Source organism: Alnus glutinosa, chromosome 13, assembly GCF_958979055.1.
Source record: "Alnus glutinosa chromosome 13, dhAlnGlut1.1, whole genome shotgun sequence".
Lineage (NCBI taxonomy): Eukaryota > Viridiplantae > Streptophyta > Magnoliopsida > Fagales > Betulaceae > Alnus > Alnus glutinosa.
In genome coordinates, this window is record NC_084898.1 from 9,632,923 (window position 1) to 9,651,716 (window position 18,794).

The window sequence follows — 18,794 nt, forward strand, 5'->3', positions numbered from 1 at the left end:
GGTTTCACAGGAACCCTTCAAGCTTGGTGGGAAAAGCATCTCACCGATGAGTCAAGAGCCAGCATTAGAAGTGCTGTCAAAACCGATGAGGAAGGAATCCCCATATTCAATGAGAAAATTGGATTAGGAGATTCTGATGCTGTCAACACTCTGTTCTATACGATTGTAGAGCATTTTATTGGCACGCCAAGTCACCTTGCGTCTAGGGTCCATGACCAACTGAGTAACCTGAGATGTCCAACCCTGAGCGACTTTAGATGGTATAAGGATGTTTTCCTCTCCAGAGTCATGCTAAGAGAAGATAGCAACCAACCGTTTTGGAAAGAAAAGTTCATAAACGGTCTGCCTCACCTCTTCGCCCATAAGATCAAAGAAGTCTTAGTCAATGAAAACAATGTGATAGAGTATGATAATCTCACCTATGGGAATATCATAAGTGCTATCCAGAAAGAAGGTCTTAAGATGTGTATCGATATGAAAATATCGAACCAAGCCAATAAGGATAAGAAGAAGGCTCAGTACGAGATGGGTAATTTCTGTGAGCAATATGGTCTACCTTCAGTAGCACCATCTAAGAAGCATAAGAAGTCTCGTAAGCATGAGAAAGATAGAAAGCATAAGAAACGGTTTAAAAGATTCAAGAAAAGAAGCTTTGAGCCAAATGATTTCTATAAGAAAGATAAGAGAAAACCTAAGAAAAGATTCAAGAAATCTAAGAACAACAAAGATGGTTGTTATAAGTGTGGTAAGTCCGGTCACTTTGCAAAGGATTGCAAAGCAAAGGAAACCATTAAGTCTCTAAAAGTCTCTAACGAAGATAAGGAAAACTTAATAAGAATGTTAGAGATAAAAGACACTGAACCCAGTGACTATGAGTCTGAACTAAGTACTAGCAGCTACCGCTCATGCAGTAGCAATGAGTCTGAGTCAGGTCCAAACATAAGTTTCGGTTGTAACGACACTTGTTGCAAAACAATTGGTGTTATGACCAAGGAAGAAGAACAAGAAGAGTTGCTTCTTGATCTTATAAGTAAAATTGAGAATCCTGAGTTAAAAAGGCAATATTTAGAAAAGTTAAGAAAACTTCTAGCAAAAAGAGAAGTCAATAAGTCTAAAAGCCTTGATATAAGTTTAAGCAACACGCTTAAAAGATTTGATAAACCAAAGGAACAAATCACAATAAAAGATTTGCAACTTGAAGTTAATCAAATTAAGTCTGAGATTAAAATACTTAAGGAAGAAAATCAAGAGTTAAAACAGGATGTTAATCTCTTAAAAATTGAGCACAAGCTTAAGTCAGCCGCTAGCAGTCCTAATGACAGTGAAGCCGAGTCCGAACCTAAGCTTGAAAATACGCCTCCACAATTTGAAGAAAATTGTATAAGTCTAATTAACAGAATCCATATTAGGAAATGGTATTCCAAGGTTAGAATTAAGATTTATGATTTTGAGTTATCTATAATTGTATTAATTGATACAGGTGCAGATCTGAACTGTATACAAGAAGGAATTGTTCCTACGAAGTATTACAGTAAGTCAAAAGAAAACTTGCGTTCTGCTAATGGCAGTAAGATGCAAATTACTTTTGAGATAAGCAAAGCCCATGTGTGTCAAGACAATGTCTGTTTCAAAACATCATTTGTCTTGGTTAAGAATATGACTGACAAAGTCATACTAGGTTTACCTTTCATCACTCTGTTGTATCCCTTTACGACAGACCAGGATGGTTTAATTACCTATCCTATGGATGAAAAGGTTAAGTTTAAGTTTCTGGCCAAACCAGAATTAAGTCAATTGAATGCTTTCAAAAGCAATTCAATCTCTAAGTCTGTTAGCCGAATCAAGTCTAAGACCCAACAGATAGGGTTCTTACAGGAAGAGATTAAGGTTAAAAGAATTGAGGAACAACTGAGCCAAAAGACGCTTCAGCAAAGAATCCAACTCTTTGAGGATAGGATCAAAAGTGAAGTCTGTTCTGATGTCCCTACTGCCTTTTGGCATAGGAAAAAGCATACTGTAAGCCTTCCTTATATCAAAGATTTTGATGAAGGAAAAATCACCACTAAAGCAAGACCCATCCAGATGAGTCAAGAAGTTACTGAATTCTGCCGGAGAGAAATAGAAGATCTATTACACAAAGGCATAATTCGTAAAAGTAAGTCACCCTGGTCATGTTCAACCTTTTATGTCCAGAAGAATGCTGAGCTGGAGAGAGGAGCCCCTAGGTTAGTCATTATCTACAAGCCCCTCAACAAAGTCCTGGAATGGATAAGATATCCAATTCCAAATAAGAGAGACCTGATTAATAGGTTAAGTGGATCCATGATCTTCTCTAAGTTTGACATGAAAAGTGGTTTCTGGCAGATCCAGATTCATGAGAAACATAAGTATAAGACAGCATTTGTCACACCCTTTGGACAATACGAATGGAACGTAATGCCCTTTGGTCTTAAGAATGCCCCTAGTGAGTTCCAGAATATCATGAATGATATTCTTGGTCCCCTGAGTAAATACTCCATAGTTTACATAGATGATGTCCTCATCTTCTCTAAGTCAATTGAAGAACACTGGAACATTTGAACTCGTTTCTAGAAGTTATCAAATTAAATGGATTGGTTGTTTCTGCTACCAAAATCAAGTTGTTTCAAACCAACATTAGATTTCTTGGTTACAACATCCACCAATCAAAAATAAGCCCAATAAGCAGAGTAATCCAATTTGCTGATAAGTTTCCTGATGAAATCCTTGAGAAATCCCAACTTCAGCGGTTTCTAGGATCCCTCAACTATGTTGCTGACTTCTATCAAAACCTTCGCAAAAAATGCAAGCCATTGTTTGATAGACTTCAAAAGAATCCTCCTCCATGGACTACTGAACACACTTCAGTTGTCAAAGATATTAAGTCCTATGTCCAGACATTACCCTGTCTTGGCATTCCCACAAATGAGTCCTTTAAAATTGTTGAGACTGATGCCTCCGACATTGGGTACGGTGGTATTCTTAAACAGCAAGTTCATTCCAACCAACCTGAACAAATTGTTCGTTTCCATTCATGTGTTTGGAATTCAGCCCAGAAGAATTATAGTACTATTAAGAAAGAAATTTTATCTATAGTACTATGCATTTCTAAGTTTCAAGATGACCTCTTGAATCAAAAGTTTTTAATAAGAGTTGATTGCATGAGTGCAAAACATGTTTTAGAAAAAGATGTTCAAAACATTGCATCTAAACAGATTTTTGTCAGATGGCAAGCAATTTTAAGCATATTTGATTTTGACATTGAGTACATTAAGGGAAGTCAGAATTCTATCCCTGATTTCTTAACCCGTGAATTTTTGCAGGGAAAAAATGGCTGATAAGAAGAAAGAAAAGGCTTCGGCCTCTAAGCCCAATCTAAGTTCTAATGCTAAGCCTTTCAACCTTGTCACCCCAAGCCAACTAAGTTCCCAAGATCTCATCCTAAGAAATTCACCTACCCAAATGATAAATCGATATACTACCCTAGGTAGTACCATAAGTCCAAGGCCGTCCTTCCAGTCTGCCTTAATAAGTCCTTCAAGCCCTTTTGATGGTCTTCCCCCTCAAAAGCCCTTCGTAAGATATCCTAAGTCTTCCCCTTACCACATCAAAGAACCTCCCCACAATCTGTTCTTGGTTGAACCTGATTTTAGTCACCTAAAATCCCCTGATGAAATTGCCAAAGCCTATTACCCTCCTCGTTGGCATTTTCCGGCCATCCACCCTGATAAGTCCATTGAGTTTTACAGGGACATACTCCTTGTAACTAAGTCCGTCCAAATAAGACCAATTCAATGTCAGAGGATCCCTGGGCGAATTGCCTTTCATTCTCTGTTCATAATGAAGTTTGTAGCACAGAAGGATTGGGGAGCACCCCCTTTTGTCTCCAGAAGTCTTTCAAACAGAAAAGTTGGATACAGTTACCATGATTACATTGAGGCTTGGTACAAAGTTCTTTTGTATCAAAATGAGGATTTTTCCCATTCCTGGTTTATAAATTTTGACAGGAATTTTAAGGGTCCTATCCCAGTCTGGTTTCACAGATGGTGGCAAGTTCATGGACCAGTTCACCAGATCCTCCCTGAAGAGGTCAAAGATGCTGTACGGTATTTCTCTACCATCAAGAAGTTATCTCCTCAGGAAGAAGACTTGCCTATGACAGTCCACTTCTTTGCTCATTTCAAAGTCTCGTGGATTCTTAAGTGGCAATATGTGTTTATCACCCAGAACTGCATTGCCCGACAGTTCTCGGTTAAGTGGTGGGATAAGTTCAACTTCTCCCTGGTTCAATCCCGCCTTATGAAGGAGTTCCCTGAAAGACCTCCAGCTATGCAAGACTCTGTAACTCACGTTTCAGAGACTCAAGTTGAGCCTGCCCCTGATATCCCTAAGTCTGAGTCTTATGTTCTTTCAAAAGAAAAGAAGCCCTCTAAGATTAAGCAAATGGCTCTCCTTATGAAACAGATCTTAGAAGCTGAAGACAATGATGAAGACGAAGAAGCCTCCACTGCAGAATCTTCTTTTCAGCATCATTATAATTTCGATCTCTTTCAAGATGCCCAAGACCCGAATGATGTCACTGATTTGGGATTGGATTTCTGAGTTGCCTCGTCAGCATAAAAGACATGTTCTAAGCAGTGCCTTCAACCGTCGGCACAAGAAGACAAAAGTAAACAGTACTCGGTCGGCCACCCGACATAGTACTATTCATGAATAGTGACTTTTTCACTATTCATCATAAGTTTTCCCCTGCTTTCGGTGCAAGTTACCTAAGGTAAAAGTAGAAAGAATCTACTTTTGGTGCACGCCTGACAAGCCTTAGCACGCTGGTATCCCGTGATTCCAGCCCATGAGTCCTCCTGAAGCCTATTTATGGAGCAGAAGTCTGAAGTTCAAGGGAGAGAGCTCAATTTCCAGAAATATTTCTTTTGTAATCCCACTTGAACCTCTCATAAGCCAAACACTTGTAAATGTATATTTCTTGTGTTTCTAAGTCTAAGCTTGTAATCGCCAGCTGCGTTCTGGCCTGAGTTTATTTGTAAGTCTTTACATTTAAGTTATTTTGAATCTAAGCATTACTTTAAGTATAATTTTCATGATCTCTATCTTTGAATACTCTGTTATTTTGTATTCAGATTTTGATATGCAAATTATTTTGAATATCTACTTGTTCATCTATGCTCACCATCACTCTGTTCACACAACCACCACCACTATCTTCTATTAATATATATATATATATATAATAAAAAATAAAAAATCTGTTTAGAATAATATCACCAATTTGACTTCTCATTGAGTAACCGGGCCCCTTGCCTCATTAAGTATTGGGTGTTCGCGTAAAAAGATGAGAATTTCAGCTTGGATGTTTGTTTGGCTAGTTTGACTTCGTAGCCTTTTTTACTTGAGTAATTAAGCCCTTAGGAATGTTTTTACATCTAGTGCCCTAAAACCATCTAGTTTGGGAGTCACTGGCCCAACACTCGTTACATGGGTCAATTAGAAAGCTTAATGGAGTCAAACATTGCACAGCCGACACAAAAATAATAAATAAATAATAATAAATGTAAGTTAAGCCTTGGTTATTTTTATCTGATGGAAGTCCTGCGAATTTTTGGATATATGTGCTTTGAGAAAAATCGAAACCCCATGACTCTATGTTATTCACACCTTACACTTTTGAACATGTGTTGTCTCAATTTTCCATCTATGAGTTGATCGATTTTTGATAACATGATAATATGATATTCATTTTGTTAAATATACTCATGATGTGTGAATCATGTGTTTGAATGATGATTTTTGCTCAATTGATAATTCAGTACTTCAATGTTTGTGGGTATCATTTCTGGCAAACCCTCACGAGACTTCACTCGTCCACTAGGGAGTCCTAGGGGTTTAAAAGCCTTTGTTGCATATGCTAAATGCAATCGTTTCTCCCATGAAAGAGGATTTATGTTTCATGCTTTGATTTAGTTTTTCATTTTGTTTTGCTAAGGGACTAGCAAAATGTAAGTTTAGGGGTATTTGATGAGTACCAAATATTGTATATTTGGACCCTTTGATTTACATTAGTTAGACCTTTAGCCTTGCTATTTTCTGATGTTTTTGTTAGTTTTTGTGTTCTTGTGTTTTTATAGGTCAATAAGAGAGGAATGGCAAAAATTTCATGTGGAAATTCGGAAGTCCTGAAAAGTCGATTTTGCCCGAAGTCGATCGATCAATCGAAATTTCCCAGAACTTACTTTTGTAGAAGCGCGCCAGAACACCCAATCAGGAGCGTCTCCATGACAAAAAGCAGTTCTCCCTCTGATTTTCGCAGCAGAACACGCTGGTTTCGTAACCTTGGTTGTCTCTAGGAAGAGATGAACCCTAGAGGGGGTTAAAGGAGTCATTTTACATGGGTTTCTAGCCCTAATTTTCTTCTATAAAGCCATAGCCATGTCTCCTTGTTGAGAGAGTTCAGAGAGCAGTAGCTAGGTTTAATTTCGTGCATTTTGTAGTTTATTTTAGTAGCTCTTTTCTTTAGACATTTGTCTTTGTAAAGCTTTTGTTCTATTTTCATGTTTGTTCTTCATTTTCTTGTGGTGTTCTTAGTCATGGAAGGCTAGTAACCTCAACTAAGGTTGAGGATGAAACCTTTCCATTGATGACACTCACACTCTTGTTATACTACTTGCACATTTAATGATATATCATATTTGTTGTTCAAGTTCCATTTATTTAATGCTTTATCTTTTGCAATGAATGTGGTTGGTGGTAGATATAGGACATTTAATGTGTTTCAACCGAAGGATACATTGTTTTATCGGTTTGAATGATGATATCCATTGTGATTTGTTCACTGAATGGATACATTGGATGATTTGATTTCAAATGGGTACTCTTTGTGATTTATCTTTGAGTTGGATTCATTTAATGGTTCTAGAGTTTGTGGTTAAGAAATTTGAATGACATCCAAAGCTTAATGTTCTTTGGGTGTTCAAGTGGGAACCAAGAGTGTGAGTTGTTGGATTTGTTTGGTAGATTCCTTAGCCTTAGTTCCTTTTTATTTGCATATTTCACTTCATCTCTTTGCTAAGTGCTTTTGTTCTTGTTCAACCCTCAAACCTTTAGAACTAGGTTAAAATGAGGTTGATTAAACAATACACTGATTTTTAACTATTTCCCTGTAGATTCGACCTCGCACTTGCACACACTATATTGCAAACGATTCGTGCGCTTGCGAGTACTCATTAAAACTCACAACATATTTTCAAACCGGTCAAGTGATTTTTGTCCCAGAATGGCCAAAGGGGGAGTTTGTTAGTATTTTTGGCCTCATTTTGGACAAAATCACTTGTGTGTGTAAAGATGCTATAAACAGGGATTCCACTATTCAGAGCACTCTCAGAAGACTTTGCACTGCATGAAAGATCGAAGATTTCGGTTCCCTGTCAACCGTCCGGACGATCGAGCCATCCCGTCTGGACGCCCATCTGACCACTGTTCCATCCGTCCGGACGACGTGTCATACCGTCCAGACGCCAGTCAGACCAAGCATCATCCGTCTGGACGATGTCCATTTCCGTCCGGACCCTCCACTGTGTCAAGAAGTTTCTATTTAGCTTGCATCCGTCCGGACAACTCAGCAGCACGTCCAGACGCCTCTCGGTACTCGACCAGTCTCAGATTCTTTCCAAGTTTCAATAAAGGAAAGATCAATCAACCGTCCGGACGATGTAGTATCCCGTCCGGACACGCGTCTCCTTAAGGCAAGAATCGCAATTCAAATATCACCGTTCGGACGACAATCAGCCTTGGTCCGACATGCAACTAATATGGAAATTGCCGATTCGACTTCAACTGTCCGGACGACTGCCTCTCATGGTCCGAACGCGCGCATAGCAGATATGGAAATTGCGTGTTGAAGTTCAGCCGTCCGAACGCTCATCCCCCATGGTCCGGATGCGCGAAGCCTTATAAGGAAATTATTTGCAGCGGACGTACGACCGTCCGGACGATGTGCCATCCCGTCTGGACGCAGCTCTTAAACAGGAAAGATTTCTCAGTGAAATTTTCAAAAAATCCTGTCGCACAGTTGTCCGTCCGGACGGCCATGACCACCGTCCGGACGGCGCCCAGCTATATTTTTCTTGATGCTCATTTGAGCCTTCAGCCTATAAATAGAGGCCCTGGGCATTGAGAACTACAAGAATTTAGTATTGAATTCCACAACTGCTCAAAGACGTTATTTTTCCTCTGAAGCCATTGCAAGTGTATTGTTGCTGCGCTACATCTGAAGTTTATCTTAGGGGTTGGCCCTAAGGTAAAGGATTCCATTGAAGACCCCTTCAGGTAGGAGACCTGGTTGGGAAGCGCTCGTGTTGGGTTATACGTTAGAGAGCAAGGTACGACCACTGCATCGGGTATATGTGAGTGTTACTATCTTGTATCTAGCTTTGTCTTCTGAATAATGGAATTCCTGGGTTTGGCTGCCCGGGAGTGGTTTTTCTCTTGATTGAGTTTCCACTTCGTCAACAAAAATCTTTGTGTCATTTATTTTCCACTGTGCTTATTTTTGTTGACACTTGTGCACACACTTGCCTTTTATTTAGAAGTCAATTTCAATTTTCACTTAAAAACCTAAATATTTAAACCATAGAACTCTCACATTTCAATCTATCATTAGAGCCTAAGTTGGACCTTTGGTAATGGGACTTGTAATTCAAGATAATCCCATTTGCCTCTTATGCGCGTAATTCAAGAGAATCACGAGCATAGGAGGCAAGTGGGACTCTCTTGCATGCAAGTCACATTACCAAATGACCTAAGCTATGCACTAATGATAAGATTGAAATGTGAGAATCTGAAATCTATTATACAATTTATTTTATCCCAAGAATGTCTTAGTGCAGTGTGGTTTTGTGGCATTTGGTGGCAACTTAGATTGTTTTTAACTTTTCATTTTCAAATTGTTAATATTTCCTAATTTGTCTTTTAGTCCTTAACTCGAATCACTCATCCTTCATGTAAACCTGATCTCTTTGTAAATTTGATCTCTTTGTATTTTATACCATTTCTATTGGAAAAGTTGCAGTTGGTATGTATAGTCTGTCTAGACAAATCTTAAATGATAAATCTCCCTCGACATGTTCATCAAGGTAAACAAAACTTTGATTAAATATGCAAGGGAGTAAAAATAGTTTAACATTTTTTATTTTTTTTTTGTCTTAGTTCAGTGTGATCCTGTGACTCCTTTGGACTGTTGCATTTGGCAAGGACATCTCAGATTTTTTTTAACATTTTGCAAGCTGTAGTTGTGCTATAATTTCAGTTTGTCTTGTAGACTTGTAGTCTTTTTAATTTTGATCTCTTTGTAAATCTGAACTCTTTATAAATTTGATCTCTTTCAGACTATGTAAATCATCTCTTTGTAGTTTGTATGTTGCAATTTGTAAACTTGTAATTTAAGTTGCAGGTAGATGCAACTTGTTACATTTTTTGATTCATAACTTATTAGCTTTAGATGAATCATGATTCATGTATGTAGTTTGTAAATTGTAAATATCAAATTTCAAATATGTAATTTATATAGTCTGTTTATGGTTTTTGTTTTCCAATTATTATTGAACTAAACGAGCCCTAACTGGGCCGAGTTTTCCAATTAGGGCTTGACAGGCAGAGCCTTGAACCGAAGCTTGGGCTCAGGCTCGGATCGAACCTGAAACAAAGTTCTGGGATTGATCCGAGCTTGAGTCGACTCGAGCGAGTTGAGTACTCAGATCAACTAGGAAAGTCTGGCTTAGTAGTCCTGAGTTCGATCCCGAGTTGGGGTATTACTCCAACGAGTCGAGTTCGGACAAAGGGTTCTAAGCCCGGCTCGAGCTTAGGATTGGCTCATTTGGAAGACCCTTAAAACGAGCTGGTCTAGGATTGCCAAAACTCAACTTGGACCGGCTCGTTTAGGGTGGCCATTATAGTCGTGTAACCTAGCAATTACAGTTGTGATAGATCTCCCCAAATCGTGGGATTTTATCGTTCCCCAAGATTTGGGATCTTCTTTGATACTAACTGATTTGTTGTTTGAGTGTATCCCCTGCTATGCACGACACCACAGGGCCAATGTGTTGGGCTTAGTCAAGGGCTTGGTTTGGCCTGTCTATGTCCTACATGAAATGGGCTTCGCGGGTTGGTTCCTCATATCGGCCCAATTCCCAACAAAACGAATTGAAAAAGTCAAAATAGAAAGAAAGAGAGAGTCCCACGGTTCAGACCTTTCCAGGAGCACCAGTGGCCTGTCTGACTCCGGTATAGTCGAACCCAACCTCAACCTTGAAAAACTTCCAAACATATATATATATATATATATATATATATATATATATATATATATATATATCAATTAATAATAGAAAGAAAAAAAAACCAGAAAAAAAAAAATCTTAATTACAAAACTATTGTATATTAGACAAGAGAATAATATTTTAGATTAATTAGTAGTAATTCGACATGAATAGCATCTGTATGCCTTTATAACAATTTTCATTTCTAATGTTTTTAAACTTGTTCACTAATTGACCCAATTATTATGAAAACTTAACTACCTATTAAAAAAAAAAAAAATTAACCAACTAAAATTGACAAGGAAATATAGGACATTAATAGTAATCACCAGGAGAAATATTTAGTTTCATTCTCTTGCACATCTCTTATTCATTTCTGTACATGAGAGATATACAAATCCACCATTAAATTTATGAAACTACACGTGAGTTCTACAGATTTAATAGTACATTTTTTTAAAAAAATAAAAATAAAAATAAATATGTAAGAAAATAATACCAAACACATCTCAATCACCGAAGATATGTTGGGGGTTTCGGTTGTAGAAATCGTGTCACGAAGTACCTGCAATCATGGATCAAATGCTCTTTCTTCTTCTATCTCTAGGCTCTAGCCATACACAAGCTTATAGTAAATATGTTATTTCATCCTCTACTAATCTATACATCATAGAAATAGCGTCCCACTTCTAGGTCGGTCTATCACGTTGATTTCTAATAATACCATTAAACACTCGAAGATAAAAATGGACTCTTATTAAACAGGTTCCAAAATATAATTAAACACTCCTAGATAAAATCAACTTCGCAACAACCAAATCCTACTGCACAACTTCATTTTGCCATGTGTCAATACCTTAGACAGTCTAAATTGATACTCGTCAACAATTTAAGCCATGCCACTTGTCTCATTTTTAAGCTTTTCTCTAAAAGGCTTTTGCTTTTATATATATATATATAATGTTATTTAATACACTACTATACACTTGAGGGAGAAAAAAAAAAAAAAAAAACCTACGTAATTGTTGAAACCAAAATGTGAGAGAGGAGTAAGGAGCACACCTGCTCATTCCTCCTCTCCATTTCCCTTTTTACTTTTCACTCCTACACTCACTCTCCCCCATTTTGGTTTTTTTTTTTTTGTTTCTACGTGTTTTCCAACCAGATCATCAATTTTGGCATCTCTGCTATGCATCTGTCCATCTACCTCCGTACTATGCAGTTCATCCCCTCCCTGGCCGCCGCTACTGTTTGCTGGTTGTGTTTTTACTTTGAATAAGAGTTTTTTTTTCTCTTTATATTTGTCCTCATGGACGATCTATAGGATAAAGGTTAGTCAAGTGTGAGAGGTTCTCTCTCTCACGACCTAGATAATTTAGTGTGAGGAGTTATCTCTCATGAACAGTTTAAATAAATTTTTAGGATATTTGATTACCATTGTCTTAGATCTAGCAAGTCTGTTCGGTTCTTTACCTATTTTTGTACATAGGTTAGTGGAAGATAAAAAGTCATAGATAGTACTTTATTGTAAGAATTTTGTTTATATCTATATTTATGCAACCTCATAGCATGTAGTTATGATTTTACAAAGCTTTATACTTTGTAGCATTATGCCCGTGATCTATGATCAATGAAATACTTAGATCGTTCGTTCAAATAAAAAAAAAAAATGTAAACTGTTATACAACTTAATGATGTGGCAGTGAAAAATTAGCTTTGAACTAAAGACTAATTTTCACTACTGTGTCATCTCAATTATATGACAGTCACATAACAATCTACTAAATAGCATTACAGAGGCATTTTACTCGTATAATCCAACTCTCAATTATATGACAGTCGTATAACAATCTACTATATAGCATTCCAGATACATTTTACTCGTATATATCCAACTCTACATTCGTGCATTGATAGAAATGAGATGGGCGAAAGGGTTCCACCATTGAGAAAGATATTGGGCAGGCAAAAGTTTGATAAAGCAGGGGAATCTGACTCGAAATTAATCCATACATTATCATGCTTTGTGAAGGATCCCAACCTATATACACCTGTTCTACCAATATCACATTAATGTCCTCCTCCCATCCGTCGCTCAATAAATAGCATTCCAAGGTTCAGTTGACAGTAAATTCATGTTCTACTAACATTTGTCGAATTTAACACATTTATTTCATCAAGCATGATCCAAAAATGTGCTCTTCTGGAAATTGAGGATGAGGGGAGTGGAGTAAAATCCTGAATAGTAGAGATGGAAATGCATTTCTTATAGATAAAAAGATTGGCAGACACAGGAGAGGTTGATCACTTCTGTGCAGGTCATAAAACCTGCATATATATACCCCATGGCTAATTTGTTTGTATCTTCAGGTATTTATTACCCTCATGCTCTTTGAAAATCATTTACCTACTAAAAAAAATAACCACCTCATCACATCTGATCATACCCATTTTCAAACAAATACTTGTCTTCCTGCAGTTTAAAATTCTACAGCTTCTCAAAATCATCAGGAAAGACAATATAATATACCAAACTACGTGGGAGGTCAAATTGTATTGCAAATTGATGAATTGTCATCAACATAAATTATAGATATTAAAAGAATGAAAGGTCCCAATAAACTAGAGGAAGCCGGGGAAGATTTAGAACAATATGAAAAAGAAAAAAGCAGGTCAAAATCACAAATGATTCGTATCAACAAGACTAATTTTACAGAACTAAACTAAACACTCACTCAACCACAACCCTCACTAAGAGAAACCAACACAAGAGGGGGGCACCACAAAGGAAAACACTTAGCGGAGGATGGAAATTACAGCACAAACGACCATCAGCAGGGTTGAGAACAGCTTTGATCTGTTTCCAACGATTGAAATCGCCGAAGATATATCTTGTGGCCTGCAAAAAGCGAAGTAAGTAAATATCAGATTTGTTGTCTCAGATGAAATGGAGAATTATTTTGCACAAATAAGTCACATTTACATACTTCTGCATTTTGCCAAGGGCACCACAAAAGAGGGCATTGTCTGGAATGGGCAACTCAGTTTTGTTAGTGTCCTCCGGATTGACAACCCTGACATATGTTTCTTGGCCAAGATACCAAGAGTCAAGGTTTTCTGCCCTGAGGTTCCAGACTCCAACATTGTCGAGTGATATCAAGATTGATGTCCATGCTCCAGGATATACCTAGAAACGAGAGAGAGAGAGCATATAGTCAAAAGCACTAGTACCATAACATAGGACCATTTTGAGCATGCAGAAAATAGTAAGAGTCATAGATAATAATGTTACATTAACTTATACAATATGAGGGCTTTCGGAGTTGACATAGCAATCCTGTTCCTGGACAGCCATATTCTAAAACTATTCATACCAAAATATTGACCAACAGTTTCTATAGTTAAAACCATTTAATCTCAAGATGAGGTTGTTTATAATCTAGTAACTACAGCACACAACACAAACATCAGAGACTTATTCCGTGGAATGCCAACTGTCATTTAGCTTCACCAGCCAAGATTAAACCCTGAATGATCATTTTGATAGCAACAGATACAAAAGCATGATTATTAATTAACACTCAGATATGCATGCCAATCCTTGAAAACAACTCGAACTGATATATTTGTTAGAAGATCAGTCAAAACGACACTAGTAACTACATGTAGTGTTGTACAAGTTTTTAACTTTCAAGAGGAACCAAATAAGACCCCGAGCACACTAGTGTAAAGTAAATACCTGTGTTGTGGCCCGGGCAATTCCATCCCACTTGTTATATGTGCCCCTGCTATTCTCTGTCCATTCACCATAATCCATCCTGCAATATATTGATCAAACTGCAGCTTTAAAAGCATGTTGAAAAATAAAATACCCATCTAGGGATATTGATAGTATGAAGCAGAATAAAAGTTACGGATCCCTACCCCACAACAAAAAATGCATATCCATTCATGTGATAGCTCTGCACCTTGGTGTCATTGTTCTGTAGTATGATTTCCATAAATCCTCTATATGTTCCATTAATAACTGATGTTTCCATCCGAGGTGCTCCTGTTAGTGGCCTAGTGGGGAAATCAAGCTTGTACACTCCCTTCACTTTGAACTGGTCAGCAAGCCTGATTGGTGTAGAAGGATTGACAAATGAGATTCCACTTAGCGTTGTCCGTCGTTTCCCACTAATTGTCACAGGTGGCTTGTTTTTCAACACATAAATATCAGTCACATTGATTGACCCATATCTAAAAGAACCCTGTGGATTAGGGCGAGCACCACTAGCAGACACATTCCATCTGCAGAATTTGACAACAGAATCCTCAAAAATGAGTTAAAATCGGTAACTGGTTCACAGAAGTAGACCAAAAATTCTCTTAACCAAAGTTTGAGTTACCATTTGTGCTGATCTGATAACATTTTATTCAGCTATTCACAACTTCCAGAAAACATTACAGAAGTAGCAGTAATATTCTGAATTATCTGGTCATTTTTTTCTTCCAAATTACTTCAGAGTGACCATTTAAGTTTCTTTCTGAACAAAACTATGAAGAAAGAATTCATGCAAGTAAAGAATCCCACCACCAGATAACTTGTTAAAATGCTTTAACAAGCAAAATGTGAGGACAGAAAAACATATAATGTTAACAAGCAAAATGAGCTTATGCAACTAAATCAAGATGTTAACAAACCTGATGGATCTTGCTTGGTTCATAGAGAAAGTCTTGTCATATTCATCATTTGGTGGGTCTGGGAGGGGACCTTTAGCCTTTCCTTTGGAATTGGTGTAATGCAAGATGGCAACACCAGTAACTCTTTTCCAGAGTGATTCATTCACAAACCTAGCACTTGCTACAATGTAGTAATCTGTACTCGCATTCTGATCCATAGTTACCAAAAAGGAATAAGATTGTCCAACGTGTATATCTAAGCTAGTATAATTTTGTTGGACCGTATATGATCCCTCTGTCTCAGCTAGAAGCAGATTATGGTTCTGGATCCTGAAATTGAGACTAGTTGACACTCCAACATTGTGTACACGAAGTCGGTAAGTTTTCCCTGTCCAAAATCATGATATTGTCATATAAAAGTTTAAATAATTCAAACACAGTTAAAAAAAAAAAAAATGAGTTTCATGTTTAATCTCATACTGAGAAGGACCACCTCGTACACTAATAAATTTAAGCATCAGAATGCATTTTCAAGCACCATCCTATCACAATGATTCATGCCAAAGGACTTAATAATGAAGTATGCTATAACTTATCAAAAAAAAATGAAGCATGCTATATACTAAAATAAGGGTAAACCCTCCAACCTACCGCCCTCTTTCTCTCTCTTTTATAGGTAAAAAATATGATTGTCACTCACTCCTACATGATAAAAAATAAAATAAAATAAAATTCAGAGAATGAACCAAAACTTCACTAGGACATGATTCATCACCAATACATTTGGGATGATACAATAGCACAAGTTCAAAAACGATACAGAACTATGCTTACTAGTCTGACCGTTATACTCAAATTAAGCCAACAACTCACTATTAAAGGGTATAATCAACATAATTTGAGCACTCTGCAGGTAATACATCTTCCTAATTAAGAAGGTTGAAAAACAAATCCAATGCACTATCTGAAATGAGGTTTAAACTCAAACCCATCACTGGCTCAGCCATATGGGCACCAATTAAAACTCCATGTTCTGATTTGCTAGAATTAGGCCATTTTGCATCGAGTACAAAACTAAAAATAGATCCTATGCTAATCATGTCACCTGGCTGGACTTCAAATGTTGCATAATCAATGCCATCTGGGACAAGTGTATCGTTATATCTGTAAGGGCCTTTCCCATTAATAAGAACTCCATCTGGCATTCCAAGATCTTTCCCTGCATCAAGAGCCTTCCTCAAAGCCTACATTGCAAAAAGAACAAGCATCAAACACATAAAATTTTAATATCTAAACCATAATAATAGGGGAATTCCGATTATTCAATAAACACTAACCGTATGGTTCCGGGTGTACCAATCACCAATTATAATGGTTATATCCCCGTCTGGGGTTGCAAAAGGAATAGGAATTATGTCCCGGTTATTGATAACAAAGCCGCCATACCCTCCGGACGCTCTCTGGAAGTTGAGAGATGGAAAATAGAAGAAGCTCCCAATCTGGTCCTTAACCTGAAATTGATAAGTCCAGTTCCACTTTGAAGGAATAGGACAATTCGTACCCAGGACTCCATCTTGCCATGAACTGCGCCGCTGTTGAATCCCGGACCTGTCACACCCACCAAATAACATACACTCGATCACCAAATCTATAAATTTTAACATCAAATTCCATGGGAAGTTACAGTAAATCCTACCAAGTAATGAGGAGACCCTCGTCCAATTTGTTTCGAACATTGACAACGACATTGTTGTTAGTAGTCACATTAATATTAGGACCTGGAAATTTGTCATTAATAGCGATAACCTACAAAACAATGCAGATACAGGACCGTAAAGCTCAAAGCTTAGTAGCTAATAACACGAAACAGTACAACATTAGGCTCAGAAAATGAAAATACAAGCACATGTTGTAGATCTGGCACTAAAAATTAAAACTTTAAGAAATCTAAAGCCAACCCATTTGTCATCCATGAACATTAAACCGACCCAAATGAAAAACTTAACTGAAAGTAGATACTCTAGAGAGAGAAAGAGATCTGACAAACATACCTGTTGGGGTACACCCAGAGGCGAGGCAGTAATGTAAGAGACTTCAAAATCATAGGTCACAAATGGATCCCCAGCAAAACACAAGCTCACAAATAAGGTAATGTGGATAAGGAACACTGATAAAAAGCTATGAAATGCCATTTTGGAAACTTTTGAATTCCTGTGTTAGAGATTTAGAGCCAATCTTTGTCTAGCTTTTCTGTGATTTACATTATCAGAAAGAGATAGAAGTAACCAGAGCCTCTAGAGAGAGAGGGTGTGTGTATGTGAGTGAGAGAGAGAGAGAGAGATAGAACGGCTCTATTTTCAGTCCTTTATGTGTCCGGTTCGTGGGTTAAGAAAGTCGTGTGTGCGCGCGCGTATGAGAGAATTAAGAGAGAAAAGGCACTTTGGTTGGTTTTTTTAAGATTGATTCCAAGCTTTTGTCGGTCACCGGTCGCAATTCATACGGTCCGACCGTCCGAGCATGAGAGAGAGAGAACCTTTGGACTTTGAAGAGAGAGAGAGAAGAGAGTGACAGCCAGTAGCCAGTTCACACTTCGAGTACCTACACTCGCTACGGCACACACACGTCCAATATGTATGCTTTTAATTTGACTGTTGTCTGTCTCCAGATTTATACTTTAAAATAAAAACAAAAATAAAGAAATTTGAAAATTAAAAAAAATAAAAATAAAAGAAATAAAAAATTGCTTTAACGTTCGGATCTCTGTGAAAGCGGCAAATGATTGCCAGCCGTGAGCCAATGTCCACGCGTGGACCCTACCCATAAATAACATGGAGGGTAGGTTTAGATTACAGTAGGACCGTCGCACCTAATACCTATATATAAATTACACTACTTTTTAAACTTATTTATAAACTAATATTATATTAACTGATATGATATATTTTAAATTGTTCATTTTTTTTTATATTTTTAAGAAATTAATATAAAAATTTATTTAAAACATGCTATATTAATCTGTATAATAAATAAATTTAGAGAATAACATTAATCATCCCTGACCATGTCGATCCATAACTTGTATATTCCTATATTATTCTCTCATGGTTTGGAATCGGATAGGCTTATTTATAGGTTTTATTATTTATAATTCTTGTTTTATATATATTTTTTTGTAAAACAAAATTGTTAATAAATAATTTAAAATCAAAATATAAAAATAATTTTTACTTTTATATTATATATTATATTAAACTAACTTTGTTTATAAAAAAAAAATATATATATATATATATATATATTAACAAACATAAAAACATTTATGTGGGAAAGTGAATTGGGGCCAATAAATAATAAAGCAGAGCTTTGAGTAAAAAGTTTTAACCTCGAGATGCCAAATGCAAATAATAGTATACTATTTATTATGTAGCATAGGGAGGAGCGGTAGCCATGTATGTACACGCACTTTTTGGCAAATGGAGAGGATCAAAATGACAATTATGCCCTTAAAAATACACTAACTGGAGACGATCCTCTCCGTTTCAAATGGAGAGGATCCTTGTCCCACTTTTTGGGCGTGGCAGAAAACCAGAAACCAACGGATAAGGCTCCAAGTTGTTTTGGATTGCCACGCCAGATAAGGAGTACTCTTTTTCTCATCCCACCGTTGTTTAACAAATTTCATCATCTTCTCTCATTAATTATGACAAAAATATGTTGTTATGATTTGTTGAAGATAAATGCTTGGTTGTATATTTCAATTTCACTCTTATACTACCCTTACGTGAATCA

At 37.0% G+C, this 18,794-nt stretch overlaps 1 protein-coding gene across 1 annotated transcript; it reads right to left on the reverse strand.

Annotated features, from left to right (window-relative positions):
* Positions 1-12,878: 12,878 nt before the first annotated feature.
* On the reverse strand, positions 12,879-17,407 carry LOC133854547 (monocopper oxidase-like protein SKU5). The gene is made up of 9 exons (XM_062290783.1): positions 17,057-17,407; positions 16,702-16,811; positions 16,343-16,613; positions 16,111-16,249; positions 15,027-15,393; positions 14,268-14,633; positions 14,083-14,161; positions 13,331-13,530; positions 12,879-13,242 (listed from the first exon to the last, which is right to left on the reverse strand). Exons 1-9 carry the CDS (start codon positions 17,195-17,197, stop codon positions 13,140-13,142), a joined length of 1,776 nt encoding a protein of 591 aa, XP_062146767.1. The 5' UTR covers positions 17,198-17,407; the 3' UTR covers positions 12,879-13,139.
* Positions 17,408-18,794: the final 1,387 nt, after the last annotated feature.